The sequence below is a fragment of the Conger conger genome, chromosome 9 (genome assembly GCF_963514075.1).
Source record: "Conger conger chromosome 9, fConCon1.1, whole genome shotgun sequence".
In the NCBI taxonomy this organism is placed as follows: Eukaryota; Metazoa; Chordata; class Actinopteri; order Anguilliformes; family Congridae; genus Conger; species Conger conger.
Genome location: NC_083768.1, coordinates 48,742,616 through 48,766,325, shown reverse-complemented (window position 1 = coordinate 48,766,325; position 23,710 = coordinate 48,742,616). Strand labels below are relative to the sequence as shown.

General features: G+C 42.4%; 1 protein-coding gene across 4 annotated transcripts in view; it reads right to left on the bottom strand.

Annotated features, from left to right (window-relative positions):
- Positions 1 to 23,710, bottom strand: part of LOC133137190 (solute carrier family 45 member 4) — a 47,212-nt gene that overhangs the window by 16,901 nt on the left and 6,601 nt on the right. For all 4 annotated transcript variants that reach the window (XM_061255291.1, XM_061255292.1, XM_061255293.1 and 1 more), the window contains one exon: positions 10,096 to 10,724. In XM_061255291.1, the coding sequence (XP_061111275.1) occupies positions 10,096 to 10,330 (235 nt within the window). In that variant the 5' untranslated portion in view covers positions 10,331 to 10,724. The remainder of the gene's footprint in view (positions 1 to 10,095; positions 10,725 to 23,710) is intronic.

The window sequence follows — 23,710 nt, the reverse complement described above, 5'->3', positions numbered from 1 at the left end:
TTTGACGGTTGATCGCCATAGCAATAAAACCAAACTCAGACAACAGGTGTAGGTGGAGCTGAAGACATTGTTACAGATTAAAGGCATACTATGCAGGATTTCTTTCCTCTATTCACTCCTGTGTTTACACACAAAAAAAAAATCTATGCCCCCCCATTCTCAACCCTGCCCGTCTATACCCCCAAGATCATTCCGGCCCTTGCAGACTACCGTGAGAGAGCAATTTAGCCATTTAGCTAGATAATTAGCCGACAATACTTGCGTTAGTATTTCGCCAAGCGTAGATTTCTCCTGAAAATTTCCCGGATTTTCAAAAAGGGACAGTTTGGGTTAAAACCTATTGTCTCCCAGATTTTTTGGTTTTTGTTATTAATGTTTCTCCGATTTTTGAAACCCCTGGAGGGGTTAAGGGCCTTATTAAAGGCCTGACAGCTGTGCAGATCATATCATGGCTACACCGGGGCTTGAACCGCCAACCTTCTGGCTCCCAGTCACGTCCCTTAGCCACGAGGCTACATACTTACCCTGAGCGGCTTCAGCAAATATCAAGCAGCTTTTCGATAAAATATGAATCCTATTCTAAATACACTGCCACAGTACAGCGGCCTGCTTAATGTGCTGAGCCGAGACCCGTTATCTGACCTCCTCCATGTGCTGGCCTAGACTGCGGGGAGATGGTGGGGGAGGGGGGCCACGGGGGAAAACGCTTCGTCTTCAGAGCGTCTGCAGTGGCAAGATATACGACCGTATCGCGAGCGCCAGCAGGCACGGTCGCATGCGGTCGGTCTCCTGCCAGAGCGGTCGGCCTCAGTCAGCGCCTCTCATTACTTAAGGAGTTTACTGAAGCGCTCTCCCCAGCCAATCCACTCAAACACTACATCACACTGATGACTGCGCAACTCCTGCAGGCAGTAAACAATAAAGCAGTAAATTAAAGGAGTCAGACTGAGCCAGTTCATTAGTAAGCATGACGACCGGGTCCTGTCTGGAATCACAAGGTTACCGAGCCCCCCTTTTATATGCGCAGATACATTTTTGCGAAATGTTTTTCCCCCTCGGATTTGGATTGCAAAATCGCATTTCTATTTGAAAGCAGAGCACTTTGCTTGAAAGGCCTGTGTTGACTGCTACTCTAGCTCACCAGTGGAGCTCCCACAGAGAGAGAGAGAGAGAGAGGGAGAGAGGGAGACAGAGACAGAGAGAGAGAGGGGGCACTTGCGCAGTGTGGCAGATGGGGAGCTCAGGGCAGGCAGTGGAGGCCCTGGGGGGGTTCCGGTGAGAGACAGATCCGGAACGATATCACCATGGGGCCCACAGACTCCAACAGAGCCCCAAAAGGAAGAGCCACCCAGCAACCCCCTGAACTGGTTTTCACTTCCTTTGGGAATTTTAGCACGTGTAATTGTCACAATACTGGCCAAATCTTTGACAAACAAAGATTGAGGAAAACTTTCACTGCAGGTATTGACACTTCACGTGTTAGTAAAATGCAAAAGCAGAGCAACCCACAGTTAGGCACAAATAGAAATATTACAAACCGCTAGTTCCCTCCAGGACACCATGCATATCAAAGCCCATCCACACCAGGAACGAGAACCAGAATTACGTCGTTCGAAGTCCGCAACTATAACGACTAACAATATCGTTCGGGTCATTTTGAGTGATTTTTTCCAGCTGCATGAGCGATAAAACACTGAAGGCCAATCAAAATCCAACCGAATTAACAGGCCGTCACATGCAAAATGGCAGATGACATATCTGAGAGGCTATTTACAGAAAGTTATCGTTCAAGCAGGATGCTCACATCGTTATTATTATAGTTGTCGTTATAGTAAGGCACACCAGTTTTTGGTGTGTCTTAACCCAATAGTCAGTTCATGAAAATGGTGACTAAAGCATTATGCAGATATTTTTAAAAAATAAAATTAAAATATCACAGGGAAAAAGACACATCCCGTCTCAACAGTGAAGGCTACTCCTTCACGGCATTTTAATTCTTCTTGCCTACATTTGATGGAACATTATATTGTTTGATGAGTTTATTCCAATGGCCTCAAACTCCTGTTAATAATATCTAAGATCATATAAAATAATCCCTTACGAAGGTGAATTGTTATCTGTTAATTGGGGCACAAAGACTAGCGCAGTGCATTTGGGACATGTTGTCAGGTTATAGCTGACAAGAGCTCCACGCTCTGCCAAATACAGCAACAGACGTGTGCTTCACTGACCTCCGCTGTCGATTGGACAGTCCGAGAAGACGCAAGCAAGCGATGAGCGTCCTGCGTTTGAGCGCAGTCACGGGAGAAGCCGACCGAATGATGTCACAATGCTGCTGTCACCTGACCGAGGTGCTGCCACACCCTCGCTCTCCTGCCTCGCTCTGGTCTCTTGTGCAGTGAAGGTCATCCACTGCGCTACGTGTGTGTGTGTGTGTGTGTGTGTGAGTGTGTGTGTGAGAGTGAGTGTATGCTTACATGTTTAACAGTGTGTGTGTGTGTGTGTGTGTGTGTGTGTGTGTGAGTATGAGTATACAGTAAGTGGGGACTGCAGAGACCCCCCCTCTCTCTTATGCGGCAACATTCGCCTCCTCCCCCCTGGTCCCACCTCCTGACGGGCATAATTAAAGCTGCATGAATCTTACACACCACAGTCCTGCTCCAGCTCGGTTACATAACACTGCAGCAGTGAGCTGGCTGGCCCGTCTGCACACTGCGCTCAGCGTCTAGCAGAGAAATACAAAAATCTGATCAACACATTAAGACTCCAAACGCTGCGCCCACCACAGCAACATTTTATTTTACCCAAAAGAGGAAGCTTAATGCAGAGATTACAGCATTCAATTCTACAAGTTCCGCAAACACAGCAGTCAGGAAACTGGGTCGTTCGTACAGCATGTTTACAAAACCCGGCAACTAAAAACCCATCGTGTCATCGCTCCATTGACATGACATCAAACAGCTGAACTTGATAATGGGGCTCCTTAAATAGGGTCAGTATAGGCTTTTCACCACTTGCTTTGAGTGCATAAATAGTACAACATCCGAGAGAAATGGCTACATTTAAGAAACGAAAGGCAAAATGGCAAAAAAAAAGAACTGCGGTCGTTCTTTGGGGCTGATAAACATTGAATTTGCAAGCTGGACAACACACTTGGGGACTAACGATCAAAAGACAACAAGCAAAGTGAAACAAGCAAACTGTTGGGAGTAAGAAACGCCAATCTGGCCGAAACCTGTTCATACTTTCACAACCGACCTCTGTATGAAAACCAGCATCTTTACAAGCAACAAGCTGAAGATGAGGGAGGCAAGTGAGGGAGGCAAGGTGGGGGGGATTAATGAGCAGCACAGAGCCTAGGGTGGGAAGAGGAGGAGGAAGTCCCCAGAAACAGCCGCTCTGACGCAGGAAACGCAGTCTGCCACTCGGCCTGTGGCGTACCCACAAGGCACAGCCAGGCGCGCTTCTGCAGACCGCATCTCGGACGCCTGCCATGCGAGGGCCAGCCGAAAGCTAACAGAAGCTGGAGGCAAAGCGAAGCGCGCGCAGGCTTAGCATAAATATTTCAACGGTAAGTAAATTTGCGAGTGGCCGTCTCGACGGGATGTTCCGGAAGGTTGACGTCAATCGCCAGGAGCCGCAGTCATGCTGTACCCCCCCCCCCCCCCCTTCTGAAAACTGAATATCTTGCGGAGAAGGAGCACAGCCTCAAGCGGTAAACAGAGAGGACGCGCGGCTCCATTCGCTGCCTTTCCGCCGCGGTTTCCTGGAAGAGACGGACTGCGGTGCATTACTCATCCTGATGGAGGGAGTCTCCCGGGCGAGGAAGCGCAGTGCGCTAAAAGCACGGGGCCCGGGGGCCCACGCCACAACGCAAGACTCACTACAGAGGCCTGCTCTTTTACAGGGCTCGGTCACGCCACTGCTTTTAAGGGGGCTTGAATACAGGCGGGAGCTAACGCGGTCAGTGAAGGAAAGATGCCCTTTAGCTGCAGAGATCAGTCAACGATACACAGTCGGCTAGACAGAACATTCTTTCAGAATTATGCCTCCATTTTCTCTTACGCTATTAAAAGCAGGTGATAATAATGAGATTTTGCAAACTGGATGTTTATTGTGAAATGGCGCCGTAAAATCACGCAAAAAACTTTTAAAAGGGAAGTTGCAGAGGGTTGAATGTTTACATGTACGCACAAATGCATAGCTTAAAAGGGTAGTGATGAACAAAGTCTTTCATCAGTTCTGAAAGGAAATCAATAGGGCTTCTGTGATTTTGCATACATGTACATCCCCAACCAGAGCACCCGGGATGCGATTTCCATACCTCACTCCTGTACTCTGAACAGGGAAAACAGGAGAAATGTGCCAACTCATGAATTCCTGCCATACTGCCAGAACAGTTTCCATTGTTTTTTTCACTGGAGATAAATAGTTAACATTTCTGGAATGCCTATTTATGGTTCGAAACAAAACTTACAGGGATTAACTGACATTGTAGTTTCACTACGCATCTGATATTCAATCCCATTGTACAGAAAGATGCAAAGTCTTCACTTCATAGCTAGAAAACTATTGTGATAGCCAACAGAGGCACACTAGTATTGCGCAATCGTTTTCCTGCACTCTTGTGCAAAAACATTCATATTCTTATTGGAAATTTAGCATACTTTTTCGTACAAAGAACTCATACAAAGAACACAATTCAAATTCGGTCCTAAAAGAACATGTCCATTAGAATACAGCATATACGGTACTGTAGGTGGGTTCCGTCGGATGGATGGCCAATGGGATTTAAAATAATAGTAGTCGTCTACCACATAGTTGGTATATAGTTGGGTAGACTGCAGTTCATTCATTTTGGCAAAACATAACATGGTGGACTGTTGATAAACTCTTATTCCTCCCAAACAGTCCATGAAAATAGTTCTGAAAACATTTGAGGGGAGAAATAAGCAACGCAGGGTCCGAGTTCCATTTATAGCACCAGGAAAATGTAATATAACGCAGTTTGTCAACAATTATGGAGGATCGGGCATTATCGGTGGACAGCCCTGTTTCTCCCATTTCCTCAAGGTCCTATCAAGAGCATAGCAGAAAGCATAAACCACAGAGTACCGTGAGGATTAAATAGACCTCATGCTAGCTGCAGTTCACCATGGAAAACACAAGCTTATTACAGCTACTGTATATACTGTAAGCACTTTAATCAGATACCGTCAATCCAGAAGGGTTTAAGGCAGAGTGGAGGAAGTGCTAATCCCAAAGTACCTTTTCCATTAGTTTACATAACTGTATACCCACAGGGGGCTGTTGAGGGAGAAAGAAGTGAAAGAAAAACTGTTGTTTTGTTGTTGTGTGAACCACAAAAAGATCATAATTATATGCAGACATGGTCAAGAGGTTCAGTTGTTGTTCAGACCAAACATCAGAATGTGGAAGAAATGTGATTGAAGTGACTGACTGCGGAAAGATTGTTGGTGCCAGACGGGGTGGTTTGAGTATCTCAGAAACTGGGATCCTGGAATTTTCATGCAGAACAAAGAACATCCAGTAAGCAGCAGTTCTGTGATGCCTTGAGATGAGATTCTGCTAAATTGGTTAGGCAAGGTTACCAAAACTTGCCATCTAGGCAGCTGGTTATCGACTACTAGTACCTTACCATACAATACTATGCTACAGCAAGAATGTTTCAATATTTAAAACTTCCAAAATGTTGTTATCCGGCAAACAAAGTCTGCCATTGTAGTATTTTGTATAGGACACCGACATCAGACACTGCATTTCCCCCCTACAGTAAAATCTGTTTTTGACAGGGCCAAAGTGTCAAAGTTTAGCTGTAGCATTTTACAGAAATGCTCATTTGGACATTTACTTTTGCTCTAATCCTGAATGCAAAAGACTAAATGAAAATATTTGTTAAAGTTTGCATGAACCCCTCCCCTCAACAGAGGGAGGAGGTGAGACATCAACAACTCGCTACTACATTAAACCTAAAAAGAACAATAAATACTTTGTCAATGTACCATTTAAAACCTCAAAACGCATCAGTTACTCCCACGTTACTGAAAAGCTCCCAGATCCAAGTGAGAAGTGTTCCTCTTGAAGACGGGAAAAGGCTCGACACTGTTAAGGTGCCAATGAAAAATTCACAAGGGAAAAGTAAGCATTCGGCAAAGCTTCAAAAGTGGCCCTTCGCTTTATTCTCATTCTTCCAATCCTTCTCAAAACATCAGTGCCCATACAAAAACAATTGAAGCACGTAAACAGTGCTCCGACAGGCACATTTGTGCAGGGGTCCCGCAAGGACGAGGCCTTCTAAAAAAACAAACCTAATCTAAGAAACTTCAAGGCCATGAGGAGAACCTCTGGGCCGAGATTTTCTTGTGAGAGCTGTTGACCCCCCAAAACAGGTGTGATGAGTGGTGTCCAATGTTCGTCATCGCATGCTTATGAGATTTGCATTGCAAAATCTCTGCAAAACACGACAAGGTGCCTGTTCTCATCACAGGCAGTCAGCAGTTCTATACATCAAAGGACTAAATACAAAATGTAGGATGACCAAGCGTATTTCGAGTTGCACAATGATTACAGTTAAAATTTGTGCAATGTGTTAAATGGAAATTATACAAATTATACTTCCAAAAAATAGCAGGCTACAGAGGCCAATGTAAAGGTCAAAATCATACAGGTAGAGGTGCTTTTTCCTAATAAATTACTCCAGGAGCATTTAAACCCACACGTGGGTGGTGGGAGCCTAAATTAATGTTCTTCTACACAAAACAACATCCCTTGCAGATAAAGCAAAGCAAAACAACCTGGGAATCTTTCAGTGTAATGTACAATATACAGCCACTTTCCATCTGTTCAGCAAGGTTTTTTTGCTGGCCGATACACATTTTGCTGACTTCACAATGAAAAGACATTTAGATAACGATACTTCAGCACAAACACCATGATTTCCTTGGACCACTATTGTTCCAAGTTGCACAGCAGCAACAATGGGAAATCATTCTGGAGATAATAAAAGGTTGTTTGCGACAGAATGCAACAATTTCACAATAACAAGGAGGCTCCCATTGAATGCCTGGTCCTGTTGAATCAGTTGTAAGTATAGAAAAGTCTTACATTATATTAATAAGCCAACCTCCTAAAAAAATATTATAATTTGATGTACAACAAAACATTTTCCAGTAGAATGTTGTGGTTTAGGGGTCTATGCTCAAGGTTAAAAAGCATGCAATGGTCATTGTAATTACTCTGTAGCCTGGTACCAAATCTGAACTGATGGCACTCCTTGACACCAGTAAAAAGCACACCGTGAATATACATACAAATAAGTAATGGTATTGAAAATAGCATTAATGAAAAATGACTTTACCACAATTTGGATTTCCTTTGTGAATGCAATCTCTCACAAAAATGTGCCATGCCACCTCTAAGCAACAGTCATAGATCCAGTTGGTACATGAGTCACAGTCATGTAATCTCATTTTATAGGCTAATGCGGTGAGCTGCTGTTAGCCACGGGTTTCTTGGCATTTACATAAAAGTGGAAATCCTGGTTTTAAACTAGTTTGCTGTGCAGTAAGGCACACAATAGCTTTCTGGCTTTTTGAAAATAGCTATGATTTTAATATAGGACTGCATTCTGTGCTAATTTTCCAAACTTTCCCCCCTCGAGGGACAAGCCCGGAGAGAGGGAGAGGTCACACAGGACAATTAAGAGTCCAGAGTCACTCACACAGGTTGTGCAAGCGACACTTTTGTGACAGTGCCTGTTGAGAGCTAAACACAGCAGACTGAAAATGCTCATCACTGATGATGTAGCAAATCACTATTGAATTTGAACATTGTTGGTCCATTGGATTTGAATTATGTGTAACTCACGTAAACACAATCACGCGAGTACTACAGTAAACATAAGGACCACTTGTTTTCACTTGGATAAAATCAGCTTGTCATCATGGGATCAGCTACCTACAATACATCAACAATGTGCTGCATGACTGACATGTTCAAACTACTGCACAATATGACTGACATGTAAACAGTATGCAGGCCTGCCCCTGGTTCCCAAGTGGGAGTAGAGTTCCTCGTTCCTCCATTTCAAAGGCCGCAGCGGCAGATAAACAGTCTACTCACTTATGACCTGCTGAGGACTGATCCTTTATCATAACAGGCCAACCAAAAAAATCAATAACAGCGACATCACTGACCTGCAAAACTCACGAAGCGGGTACCTGCAGCACATAGGAAGGGTGCCCTGCTTTTGTGAAGTGAGTCAAAGACATCAAAATATCGTTTTACAGCAGGGGGTGTATTTTTAATGCAGCGGGCGACTCTAGCCAAACTGTCGGAGAATTCCTGCCGAGGCACCGTGAAAGAGGCTCTTGGCTCAGGAGCGGAAATCACTCTCGCACCGGCGAGATTGTGTAAGAGACACAAGCTACATGATCCTGCATGAGTGCCATCCTGGTAGGGAGCCCGGGCTGAGGGGGGAGTCCAGCACCTTTTCCCGCGTACCGCTTATTAATGCTCCCCTTATGTCAGCAGTGCATTACCCGTCTCCGCAAACGCACCGGGAACATTACTCAGATTCCTGAAGCCATTCCGTTTACACCACCGGAAACTAGAGCCCACTGACTAGGGATAGGGGCGCTGAACGTTCACCGGCTAAGATTCAGAAATGTGGTTAATGTTTTACTTTCCCTTCTCCTCCCAAATGGTGAAAATATTTTGCATAATTAACCTGTCAGCATCCAAACCATGCTCAACTGCATTCAGTCGTGGCTGTTCACTTTTCTTTACCCATATGGTTTAAGCCCAATAAATGCATTTCTTTAGCACGCATTTTTGGTTAATCATGCACCAGCAAGGTGCAACATACTCTTCTGCATCACCAAGAACCATCCTAAGCATCTACAGAAACTACTTCAAATTGGTGTTTTTTTTATATATATATTTTTTTATACAAGGCTACTTGAGATGCATCCTAGCCCAGTCCTACATTTTTTTGAGAGATGGCACCAATGCCAATGCTATTAGTGAGAAAAAGTGGAAGGTTTTAGACTGGCCAAGTCGATCACCAGGCATTAACCCAATTGAGCATGCATTTCACCTCCTGAAGAGGAGATTGAAAGGGAAGCCCCCCGAAACAAACAAACAGTATATTTTACTAAATATTTTACTTTCACTAACTTAAATACTCTGTTTCAATAGTTTTGCTCACCTAAAACAAATTGGTCTGACACCAAAGGTGCTATGTTCTAAGTAGTTTAACACATGAAGGTGCAAATATCAGGAAATAAAAGCTGAAATTCTCTTATCTTGTGTTCATCTTTTTATCTCAACCCCATTCAAATGTATTCAATGTGACCTTGCTGCAAATGAATTGACCTTGCTGCTCCAATACTTTTGGAGGGAACTGTACATGTAGGCCTTATTGGCCCTATACAGACCGATCTTTGTTTTCTTTTCCCAATTTTAACCTTCTATTATTGTTTGCCAGTTTCCGAAGTGGCTCTTTCTTTGAAACTCTGCCTATAATGTCAGCATCTCTGAGTCATCTCTTTACTCTTGCAGATGAAACAGATTTTTGGCATCATTACAAGTAGCATTTCACACTTGAGGCAATGCAATCCATGATTTTCATGGCTTAATGGCTTACCATTTCTTTACATAGCAAACAGAATAGTTCATAAACTTAGAATGAAGTGTCATAACACAAGATCAACTGGGCCCAATTTGAGATGCAATGCTCTCCCACGCGGTTTATGAAAGGGAGTTTCCAAACTAAATTCTGGCCAATTACAATCTAAGCAGGTACAGAAATACAGATGAACACCAGTATTAGTTCTCAATACTGCCAACTGCTAACCCAACAAATATCAAGATAGCGATCCAATCTCCAGTCTTCATGTACAGTGGAAGTAAAATATTATTTTTATAAAACAAAAAAATAAAATAAAATGGCCATTCCCATAAAGACTAGCACAGGCCAGCTCTGTTGCAGCATATGATACTAGGCCAGTCTACGCAAGGTAGGGGCACCTGGTCAATTCTCATTTAGCTACGGGGGCCCCACTAGATGCTTACCTATTTGCAGCAATACTGGTGTGACCAGGGCCGTCTCCATGGCGTAGCAGAACTCCCGGCCGAACATGATGGCTCCGTGCATGACCCACTGACGCAGGGGGATGCGGTCTATAGAGCCCTCACTGACAGACTCCTCCTGGTTCTCCTGCTCCCGCCCGCCTCCCGCTTTCTTCGCGGGCACCACCACCACCTCTTGCACTTGCATAGTATCCGAGTTGCTGTTCTGGGGTGCCATGGCACGACACCGCACTTTTGGTGACAAAGGGAAAACAATCGGGTCGGTCCTCCGAGACGCCCTCTCTCCTCTCCTCTCCTCTCTCGTGAGTTCAACAACTCTCTGGAAGCCTGTCGGAGCGCAAATACATTCCTTGGGGTCGGTGGGTGGTGTTGAAGTGCTTGCCTTGGGGTGCGGGGCGGTTTGGGTGTGTATAAAAGTATGGCTTTGTCATGGGTCTCCTCTTTACTGTCTACTGGAGTAATTAAAAATCCATATCAATTGCCACTCAGTTAATATCAGTTTCATGATTACGGAGGAGGAGGTTCTGAAGAGGGAGGGCAGGTGGTGGAGCGGAGGGAAGGCCACGCAGGTAGGAGCTCCTCGGTGAATCCCCATCGAGCGGCCGATTAATCTGCAGGAGCCACGCGCATCCCAGATGTGAGGGGGAGAAGAGGGAGAGAGAGAGAAGGAGTTAGCAGGTTGGCTCAGCCGGCACAGGGAAACACATTGTTCATATTTAAGGCAGAGGGCAACGGGCAGCATGGGCCAGGTGGGAGGGCTTTCCCTGGTGGTCACGGTCGCTATGTGCGCCAGAGTGGTCTGCGTGGTCAGCCCTCGGTCCACTGACGTTCAACGGGCTTCCAGGGAGTCTCCGTGAGGGGAAGAATTCACAGTTCTATGTTTAGAGCCGCTCACAATATAATTATCACAGAGGGTCTTTGTGCATGACGGACCTCTGAGAAGGGAGGGGGGGGGATGACTATTACCAACTTCACAACTAGCTGAGAATTGTTTAAGGCCGCAGTTTTGTAGGCCACATTCCAAACTCATGCACCGTGACTGGCATGCTAACAGACAGGCCGCGTTTCTCTCTGTACATGGAAGTAAATTCCTTATCCAGCAAAGCATGAATAATGTAGGCTTCAGTGTCGGTGACAAAGGGGAGGCCTTTTCAATTCTTCTTTTAACAATGACCAGCATTAACATATTTCAGAAGATCCTTGAATCCTTTGAAAGGTTAGCCACCAATCAGCGCAAGAAAAAGGGCCGTTTTTTGTAAGACCTTTCCAGCAATAAAGACTTTCAACATGTGCAGATAATGGAGTATAAACAAGTTGTAGAACAGTAAGTTTAACAGTATAAAAATTTTTTAAAAAAATTTGTTTTATCAAACTAGAGGCAGTGATGATGATGATGGTTCAAAAATGGAAACTGCTTAAAGGGTAAATTACACCCTAGATCACACTTTCTTTTTTATTTTTAGCTGTAAACGTGTTTGTGTGCATACTTTATAGTGCAAATGACATGGACACACCTAGAGTGTGACACAGGCACAGCTGAGGGGACAATTATGCCAATGATCACATTTGGCTAGCTTGCTAGCCTTTTCACCTTCTAACGAGTTGTCTAGGTGCAAAGTGTAAGATCTGCTGCTTTTCAAATAAGAGGACATTTTTCAATTTCCTCAATGCAATGACAAGATGATTTGTCCTTGTGTATTACTGAACATGCCAATGACTACACTCACCACTAGAAGACTAGTTAATGATTAAACTATTGACAACACTGAAATTTCAGCATTTTAGCTAGGCTACTGACATAACATTGAATGGTTGTATAATATTTCTCAAATAATGAAAGCATTAAAACAATTGGGATAACAGTGGCTTCTGTACTGCTTGGGGAATTCAGTGAGAAATCACACAACATATATGAGGGAGTGTTAGAATGTGGTTTAATAAACCAGAGTGACCAATGATTCAGGAGACAGCCCTCAATGTTGACCCATATTAGACCCCACCATTGGCTGGCTCCCACCATTATTTTAAGCTCCACTCCATTTATGCCAAACAGCACTCCATTATGATGAAAACGAGCACTATCAATTTTTCATAAAAAGAATGAGGCTAGTTGTTTATGAAATTAGTTGCCATCCACCATGATATCTGCTGTGTGGAACTTTCACAAAATTAAATCCAAAAGGAGACCTAGGTTCCACTAGCAGCATTTGTAATGTCAGTGTTCCAAGGGGTGGCATTAGCAGAGCTTCTTATAAGAAATCTGAAACTGAAAAGGAGTATGCAGACTTACAGAAAACTGCAAAGTATACTTTCAAAAGATGGGAAACATAATTCAGGGGCTACCTCCTCTCCAACATTACCAGCCTTCACTCAAATGACCTGCTGACAGATTACGTGACCTGGTTTCTGTTCACAGGCAGAACGACCCCTGAAACATTAGCCATGCTTAGCAGACATGCATCAGGCCTGCCTTGTCCCGACACCCTGAACACATGCTCGACTGCAACCATGCAATGAGAAACAAGTGCAGACCTGGAGCACTTGGTTGCCCCTCGTGAGCAGATAATGGGCAAACACTTGTATTTGGTGTCAAATCGCAACCTTCAGGCAGGCAGCGTGAGTGATACCAGCGTACCATATCTCACTGCCTGTTTGTGTTGGGTTCTGCATGCTGGTATCACACTGCCTACCCGAGAGAGTTGGGTTCTGCAGGCTGGTATCACACTGCCCGTATGAACGTGCAGGTTCTGCAGGCAGGTATCACTCCCTGCCTGTTTGAGGGTATCGCTTGTGTCCTACAGGCTGGTATCATATTGCCTGTCCGAGGGCGTTGGGTTCTGCAGGCTGGTATCACACTGCCTGTCCGACAGTCTCGGGTGCTACAGAGACTCCACTTAACAGAATATGCTGACAGGAGGATAATGTCCACTTCTTTTCAGGCGAAAACCAAAGCCTCTCCTTGCTGAAGCAGTACAGGATACATCCTAACCCGCGTAGCTTTTCAGCCGAAGTGAAGGAGCGAGAGCAGAGACACGCGATCGAATGTCCGCATTAGCATCAAAACGCCCCGCCGTTTCCCATAAATGTTTCAGGCGGAGGGACCTGAAGGACTGAAAGACGATGGAGGGCTTTTATCTTAATGTGGCCATCGCGTCATGTGGAGGAAGTGGCTACTGAGCACAAAGCCTCGGAGAATACAAAGATTCCCAGGCCCTGGGAAATCAATTCATCCATTATCAGCAGCAAGACCCATTTTATGTCCGTACAACTTTTAGAGAAAAAGTCCTGAATAACACAAGGTTCATTCTTTATTTTTTGAAAAATACTACATAAAAGAGAAGGCAAAGTATTTGAGGCTAGGAAAGGCATGCCAAAGCCATTTCTCACCTGTAGACTGAGGCAGCATTCACAACCAGCGACAACTGTAATTATGCAACTGGGCGACTTGGTGCTTTGAACATGCAGAATGAAAGGTTACATTTATATATTTCGGTTGTGAAGGTGATTTTATTGATTTTGAATGCGCAAAAGAATCTGAAAGTGGCACAGGTCAATAGAAAGAGTTTTTCCATTCTATGGTGCTGCCTTGACCATTTAATCACTCTGAATCCAAACGAGCAGAGAAAATCTAATCCGTCACTGATAAGAGCAGCTTTCCTTCATTCTGTAGTCCAGAGGAAGCGGATTACTTCCTGTAAATAAGGGAATGGGTCTCTGGCAGGGCACTACAAATTAATGCCTTTAAGTAAGCACCCAATGTGTGAGGGAACAATGGTCACATTTTAGCAAGAACCTGTGCACCAAACAAACCTCAGCGTTCACTCCCAGGCTTTCAGAATATTGGTTTGTTAAGCTACTGAGGTTTCTTTGTGGCATGCTTTGCATGTGACATTGCGCACTTGTGTTCATTGAAGACAAAAAAAGAGAAGGCAGTGGTAAGAAATCTCTGAAGGAACACCAATTGATCAACATTTTCCTGACAATTCCACATGTTCAGCCTGAAAATAGCAGGAAAAGCAGATGAGGTACGGTGAATAGTCAAGATATTTTTTTGAAGTACAATGTCCAAAAATGTCCCAAGACCTGAGGCCATGGTTGCAGGGAAGTCATTTTCCTGTAACTTATCCACAAAAATACTTTCGATACTATATTAACTAGGGTCCCAAAGCAAACGTGACCTCTTGACCCCTGAAGGGATGACCATTCGAGTTCACGGTCTAGGACAGTAAGTTAACTCCAGTCTTTATCCCTGCACACATGGGGACTATTCCTGCCCTTCATTTGCACTGCTGATATTGGATTACCGAGCCTAGCTCGACTCAACGACTCGAGTCCACTTGGCGCAGACTGCTCATCACAGGCTACCCAGCTGGTGATTTATTAACAAGCCATTGAAACTGAATGCAGCGGAGCACTACTCGAATAGAAATAACATGCAGGAATAATCCCGTTCAAAAACAAAGCTGGAATGAGCCCGCATCTAGAATTTAACGTGGCTCATGCAATTTCAATTTTACACAATTTTCACCTCACAAAACACGATGAGCTAGCTTTTTAAATGTTTTTTTATTTATTAATTTCTACATAGCCAAATTGACTGATGATGCTGATGATGCAGATGATCAGAACACCCAGTTTCTGTTTGTATAATGCCACTGCTTCACGACCCCTGGTCCCCATCCTCCTGCAGATTAAAACTGTGGGACCGAAGCTCTGAGCACCGGCAGGGCTGAGGGGACCGGTCCAACAAGGGCTGGCCTCAGACAAATAAAGGCAGATCTAGATCACAGGCTGAGGTGTCAAGGGGCCAGCTGATGGGAACGAAGCTATTGGGTTTAAATGTGTATCCCAGAGAGCCGGCCTGAACGCAGGCGAAAACCTGACACCGCGGGCAGTCTTTGGTGGCGGCTGCTGTCAGCGCCTCAGCTATTTGGGTTTTTGACACGGCCAGGGGGGGCAGGGTTCTGGAAAGGTCAGGTCAGGAAGAGACTCTGCTACCTACCGTCAGACCGGCTAAATTCATGGCAGTGAATGAATGAAAGGGAGGATCAGGGTCCATTTGGGCCAAATTACTCACAGGAAAACCGCATCAGTTATGGTCACATGATCCTCTCACATTGTGAAACCACTTTCCTTTTTAACCACAAAATAAGTATGATGTCAGTCATTCATCATTTACTGTAGGTCTATTTATGCAATAGCCTAAATCAGCATTCAAAAATTGAGGGACAAGTGCTCAATTCAGCTCTGAAATCGCACCTAGATTATTTTATAGTCCCCCAAGGATCAATACTGGGACCACTGTTCTTCCTCATTTATAAACATTACCTTGACAGGGACAAGTACATCAATTAAATCTGCAGATGACACAAACCTGGGAGGTTTAGCTAACAGTTTAGAATCAACTAATTTATTCCAGGAAGATTTAAAGCAAAGTTGGCAGAAATCCAACAACATTGGTGCTCAAATTGAAAAAGATTTTGGAGCAATAGTTGATAAGACTATCAGGTTCTAGTGCTGGAGTATTAAAAAGGCCAACAGGATGCATAGTCAAGAGTATGGAGTAGGCTATAAACCTAAGAAATTTACTCTCAATTTATACAATCCTTTTGTCAGAACACACTTAATGCAGTTCTAGGAGCATACTACAAGAAAGATATAGAGCTGCTGAAAAATGTTCAAAGAAGGGCAACCAGATTGATTCCATGTATAAAAGATAAAGGCTATGAGGAAATACTCAAGATGCTTAATCTCTTCAAGATTAATAAAAGGAGATTTAGGGAAGATTTTATTGTTAATCCCTTTAATGAATTTAAAAGTGTCAAAGTGAGTTCGCTGAGATCCATTTTTTATAGATAAAAAAAATAAAAATGTAATCAGTAAACAGGAACCTAAGTCACCAAAATATTATGTGCCGTGCCTTAAAGTCGTAAATGCATGGAATTAGACCAGGAAACGGCACACCTGTACCGCAGCAGCAGTGGAGGTCAGGTGAGCCGAAGCGAACAGGTGGCGTGACAGGTCCCAGCTGCTGGCTCCCGGAGAGACGCACCAATGCGCTGAGCCGCTCTCAGTGACAGTGCACGAACGTCTAATGGAACCAGGTCAAACCCCTGTACGTAATAAAATGGCATCCAGGTGGCTACAGTGACATGTCTACCCCCCCTTCCCCAGCAGTCAGACTAATGAGAACAGTGTGGAATTCAAGTCCGGGAACATATCCTTATCTTGATGTCTGACAAGTGGGGATAAGGGGAATGAATGGCATTTCTATGCATGATCATTAATATGTCATGAAGCCCCAATGGGTAAATGGCACTTTCCCTAGTTGCCTGAAAGAACTATCTGGCTTTTATGTGTGAATGCACAAGGCATCCTTCATTTCCTCCCCCAAGTCAGAGAGAAGAATGACCTCATATTGTGGCATGTCTACAATTAGTGCGATGAACCCTCAGAGATATAACCTTGACTACTCCGGTGGATGGCGACAAACTAAAAGTATCATATGCAGCTATGACTTACCAATAAATGAAGCATTAAATGGAAAAAAAAAAAAAAAAAAAAAAAAAAAAAGAGGAAAACCAACATACTATCAAAGTTCTAAAAGGCACTATGCTACTGCTACAGAAAGCAATGTGGAGACAATCACCAGTGTTTCAAAGAGCCTAAAGAGGTTCAGGACAAAAGCAAACCATTTCCAAATGTTGAGTTGAGTGCATGCCTACCTAACTCGGCCGTGAGGGCTCAAAAATAGATGTGGCAGTATGGGTGTGCAATTATAGTCATACTACAAAACAAAACAAAAATGTAACCAAAACATTTTTTTGAGAAATATGACATGCCACAAGCAATATTTTAATAACTTGTCGAAACACCAAGGTTTAAAAGTCTAATGTACAAAAATAAAAACAAGCCCATTAAATCTATTGGGGAACACGCGGTTACGACCTTGCAGCAGAGCAGTTCTCAGACAAAGCAGTACCTTGTTTAAACAACTTCCATTAAACTCGGCAAGTGGAGCAGCCTCCTCCAGGCCCGAAAGCATGCAGGGTCACAAAATGGCTTGCGAAATTACACAGCTCATCCAGTACAATTTAAAAAATGCCATACTAGACACTGAGGATGACTGGTCAAAACATGTGCGGTTTACTGATCTACCAATGGCAGCTGAAGTAGGGGTATGTGAAATAAGCAAGACCAATGATATGGCAAATTAATTGATCAATAACCAATAAAATACAAAGAATGCAGTCAGTAGACTGCTGACTAGGCACAACAATCAGCCCTTGCATGATTGTGCACAGCAGACATCTTGGTAATCATGCCATTAATTGCTGAGATGTGTAAATCACAAATAGAAAGTTTGGCCTGATGGAACAGCTACAAGGAAGGCCATGGGGTCAAGACAATCGGTAAGTCTCTTGCTTTTGAATGTGAACTACAAATTTCATGGTCGTCTGGCCACTATGTTTCCAGATATGTCGGTCACCAAAGGACAGACTTCATTACATAACCTCCTTGGCAGTGACTAAATAAATAAATAAAACGGCCAATTCTGCTTTGGGACAAGAACCACATATGTCTCTGTGAAAGTTTGAATGTTATGCTTTCTGGGAGGTACAAGGAAAGAACTGGAAGAACCTGCAAGAGACTGAGGAACAATAGAAAGCAAGGGTTCACTTCTGGCTGTCTTTACGCCTTGATTTTCACCTTTAATCTTATAAAAAGATACAATCACTAGGCGTGTTCCAAGTTGCATCTGCCTACAAGGAAGCGCTTATAAAAGATACTTCAGAAATGTGAAACGTAGTCCAACGAAAGCATTCCTGAGATATTATCATAGATATTACAGAACAGACATGCCAAACCTTCTATTAACCAGTCAAAACATCATGCAACGTCATGGAAATGGAAAAGAAATCTAGACCACCTGATCATGTGAAAAGTAGCTTAAATATCTTATGCTAAAATCTTATGCTTTGGAAAAAAAAAAGAAAAGAAAAAAAAAAGCTTCATACAAATACAAAAAGCAACAGAGATGCATTTCCTCCAGCTTATTTGCCATCATTTAGTTCACATTCTGCTGAAGAAAAACAAACATATCTTCTGAAAGGGAAGCATTCATTTTTCTACACCACAAGGCAACTTTCCATAAATCATTTGGATACAGGGATGACAGTGTCTCCGCGAGCTTACTGGCGATTTCAGCACTAACTCATGTAATCCCATCCTCTGAGGGTTTCACCACTGATGGTTTAAACCACTTCCTAACCGGTATTAATCTGGTTGGAATGCAAAAAACAGGTAAGGTAATACAAACTATAAAAACTAAAACTGAAAATAAGTTGCCATTACCATATAATACTTGACAGATTTCCAGGTAGCTGGCCAAGTAGCAAAGATAAAACAAAATGCAACAATGTGCTAGCAGTTGTCACAATGTTGCAACATGTTGCCCAATTCTATACCGTTATAAGTCATTTTTGTATTCTTTTTTTGCATGGCAAGTGGTAACAACTGTAGTCTAGACACAAACCATGTACAGTAGACCGACCCAATTTTGTTTCCCTCGAAGATAAAACTGCCTGGCCCTCAGGAGACTGGGAATGAAGGAATAACGCTAATGTTTTATATAAAACACTAAATAACAGACATGCGTTTGACCAGAATATCCTTGACACTGAAATACATACCATTGGAAAAAGTCTGAGGTGGAATTTGAACCCCAGCCTCTCAGTCCTCCAAAGGTTTGTTAGACAAGCACATTAGCAGTCACCTAAAGACACAATCACCTCCAGCTAAGGGCAACAACGTTCTTTTGAATTTGAGAGTTACCTCATCAAGAAGCATTGTCGTAGTAACCCTCTACAAACCTTCGCTTTCCTGCGGTTCACTGTGCTTACTAGCGAACTGGCCAAGCTAACCCTGCTACACAAGCACAACGATTTTACTCCAGTAGGCAACCTAATTAAAATAAAGGCTACTTTGCAAACTACCTCTTGCGTGATCGTTGCCCTTTTCTTTGTTCTACCTGCTAAAGAGAATAAAGGCTTACAAGGCTATTATAAGGCTCTCATCCCTGGCTTTATATTTAGCAGAAACCAGCTCTGGTTAATTCCATGTTGTGGTCAGTCTACCCTTCAGATACTCATGGCAGGCCACATCTGGCTTCGATAATAACGATGTTGTCTCCAGTCACCAAAAAGTACTTGGATTCTACGTTGAAAAGACACACACACACGAAAACAGTACAATGACAGGTTTCCTTGTCTCACTAATAGGCTCATTTAGTCCATGGAAATAGCTCCCTCCCTCATCTCACTTTTCCCCCCTGTGTTTTTGTAACAGAACCTCATTGGGGAGACCGTCACAATAAACGGGTGTTGAATGTCAATGTCAAAGGCGGGTGGTCTTGGAGCATGTGACATCCCTGGTACGTTACTCAACAGAGCTGTGATGAGGCGCCAACGTTGGATGTGACCCAGTGGGGCAGACAAAATTACACCCACTGTCCCAAAGTCTACTGTGGGGAAAGGGCAAGGCACTCCCCCACAGTACTTTAATGGATATTCAATCTGAGCAGTCAGCAGTCAAATGGCTACTTTCCCTTTACTTATGAAAAAACAAAGATTTGAAGCTAAATATTAATTTGTTTTCAGATATTGATATGAATACGGTTCTACAGAAAGCATATTATACTTCTAATGAAACATGAATTGCTCCACATTGTTCTGGATGTTTAACTAATTATAAGCATTGAAGAAGCCGATTGGATGGCTAGATATACTGACCAACTTCTTGTTGGAACGATTTCTATAACCATGTTATAGTCCATAATCCATAATCCATCTGAATGTGAGGATTTGTGCAGCCTGTAGCCTAGTGACTAGAGTACATGACCGGGACCCAGAAGGTTGGTGGTTCAAGCACCGGTGTAGACAAGATAAGATCTGTGCAGCTGTTGGGCCATAGAGCAAGGCCCATAACACCACATTACATAGTCTAATCAACTGTACGTTGCTTTGGACAAAAGCATCAGCTAAATAATTGTTATGTAACGCAAGGAATTATTTATCTTAGTTACAAATACATCTTGACAGTAGTATATGGAATTATGGAATAATGGAATTTTGCATGACTTTAAAACTCGGTTCAGTGGTCTCAACATTTAATAAATGTGAGGGCAATTAAACATTAAACCAAAGGAACATTTCTACAGAAACATCTGAAAACAATTTCATATATCTACCACTGCAGTTTGACAGGATAATTACAGAAACAAGTAATCATCGGGAACAGTAATCATCATTCACTCAAATGTCACCTCACACACACACACACACAACCCCCCCCCCCCCCCCAGAACAACCCATCTGAAATACGTTTTTGGTACACTCTCCGAATGAGTTGTTTTTCATCTTTACAAAATGCAACCAGATTGACTATGGATGTTGACAAGGTATAATGTAAAAAACATTTTTTGCTTTAAAAGTATACCCTGAAGACACATTTTGAAACAATGTGTTTTTCCCGCATTTCCAAAAATCCACCTCCTCAGTTTTCTGCACTGTTATGCAACACCATGACAACAGGCCTGCAGACGGACCCATCGTCCTTAACTGCACAGGCACGGAGGACAGGAACATGATGTTACGACCTTGAGGCATTGAGCAGCCCTCAGACAAGTGTGGGCACCTTGTGGCGTTCAGTTAAAACAAACAAAGGTTCAAATCTTGCAGGTCCCCTGAGGCAACCTCCTTCAGGCCCAAAAACCGTGTGAGGTCATGAACCACTTGATGGAACTACCTTAGCTTGCAAAATGTCTTAACACACAGCTAAGAGTCAGAAAATAATATATTAACTATATACATTATATTATGTATAACGCAATCATAAAAATGAAATTTAAAAAAGTTTCAATGGGAGAAATGAAACTGCCCCCTTAGGCAAAAGCCGATTTCTGGAAAATTCCAGCACGCTGACCTGCTTCGACCACAAGCACTCTGGAGGAGAACGATAGACAGACCACACTGATAAGCCCTAAAAAGACCGCTCTGCACTGCGGCTCTTAAACTGGGCCAGTCATGCTTACATTCCTCAATGCAATGAGTTTGCTCACTTTATTTTTCCATTTTTATTTCACTATTTTTTTTATTAAGTTTAAACCAAACCAGAGACTCCAGTTAGGCTCAAACCCACCGTCAGATACAATGGAGTTATTTAGCACATTTAGTTAATCCCTTAAAACAGGGATGACCATGTATAAAAAGGGATGCGATTCCTACACAGATCACCTGATGTGGCTGTAAATACCCTCATTAAATGTGACAGTCTGCACCTTCAAATCCAATCTGCTTGAGTAGAGCCAAAATAACAGAAATTGTACCATTGCTTAAATACTTACAGACTGCACTGTACTCATAAAGGTTGGTATTTCGCCAGGATTTCAACATTAACATTTAGCCTAAATATGATATTTTGTTTGCATTTTAACATACTTCTACACAACACAACTTCAATAACAATATTACATGCCATATTAATCATTAAACATTCCTTTAAAACAACCATTTAAACTATTTTCTGACCCAAGAAAATTTGACTTTACACTGTCAACATTTTTACTTCAGACTGGTGATGGTCAACTAATGTACAAATAATGGACTGCTTTTAAAATGATATCAGAATAAATAAAATAATTATCATAAAACAATTTTTTCAGAGCGTGTAAGGTAACCACAAAGGTGGGGAGGGCAAATAACACTAGGTATAAAATGAAATCTCCAATGGATGACAACTTCAGACTTAAGGACCTCAGAGCAACAAACAGAATATGACAGTGTGGTATGATGTATGTGACATCACACAGAGGATGGGATTGTACTTTCAGCCAAACACACAAAGAGCTGGTGGAAGTAGTGGCTGGACTATAACACTATGGGGGTCATGCATGCTTACATGCATGGAACATTTTCAGAGAATTCAACTACAACTACCAAATGATTTCTTAAAAACAGTACCAAGGTCAACCTTCACGGTAATATATTAATGCATTTAAAAGGAATTGATATGAACAGGTAATCATTTCTCAACCATTTCATACTGAGAAAGTAATACCAACACATGGTATTAACACTGCAGTGCAAGTTAGACTGGGTGACAGTTTGGGCTGTTGTTGATTGTTGTGACTAATGACCAAACTATGGGTTTGTTTAACAGTCACTCATACATCAGAAACAATGACACTGCTTTTTGTATTATGAGATATGTTAGGTGTAGATTATGGCCTTAGACAGAAACAATAGAATACCCTGTTCTTCTCAGTATGCTGCTGCCCTAACATCAGAGTCTGAGATACCCTAATCTGTGGGCTGTACCTCCTGCAGAGTTGTCACTGGAGATACCAGAATACATTGGTATTCATGGGGTGTCAGGCCCCTGCCTAGAGTTTGTCTTTCCACGCTTTAAGTTTGAATGCGAGCCGTAACATTAAACATATAACACACTGTACATTTGTAACATACAAGTCAATATCAATAATAACACTATTGTTTGAAGTAGTTCCAGATTCAAGCCACGGTGCGATTTGGTTTTATTATGAGGGCTATGTAGATTCTGCCCAGATTGAACTATTATTTTGCTACCAATATGTTTTTGAAAGCAGAAGTAAAGTATTTTTTAGAGGTATCCAACAGCTAAGCAGGATTACCTCCTAACATGTTCATGTTTGGTGTCATTAAAAAGACTAAACCCATGAATCTTATCATAATAATATAATGTTGCCTAGCTTTGATTTCAACAATATCATGGTCAAATGAATTAATAAGTACATTAACTCGGCATCACCCAATCAGGGGCGAGCATCCTTTGGTAGCCTGGCTAAGGCAATTAATATGGCCACAGAAACAGGCTTGTGTGTTAGAATTTGGATCTTGGGAGGAGAAGGATTTTACTTTTTATTTTGGCACTGGTTCCTCAGGTGATACTCCGGCAAGCTCTGGCTTATTTGTTTCTCTCTCGCTCTCCGCCTTTTCTGGCATCTGCAGTTTAATGTCTTGTCTAAAGTCTCCTCATTTGTAAATTAGAAGTACTGAGCCTACATTCAATAAAGAATGTATGACTTCCATTAATTATTCTAATCGTCTCCTTCATCAATTAATTTAATCTTGAGATCTGATCTGTTTTGACTTGTTGGAAGATTCCTCAGGTTTACTATAGACTGACCTATCCAATAATTCAGCAATTTAATTGATAATTGTCATTCTTCAGAAAAATTATTCATTTAAGTCACACAAAATATATTTTATATGTAGGTTGAGATAGGGGTTCAAGCATGCAATACCACTTGTGTTCAGTATTCAGAGTGCTGAACATCTTAACAGCCCCATGCTACAGGAAAAAAAAAAAAAAGCTATGAGGTATGTGTATATGTGTATGTGTATATGTATGCATGTATAAATTGCCACGTTGTGTGTTTTGTAAAGTAATAATTTATACTGACCAAATAATATTAACTTATATTAAGATTAAAACAAATCTTATAAATTAAAATATTACAAATAAAATATTAATCAATATGAATTACTTCACATAGGCA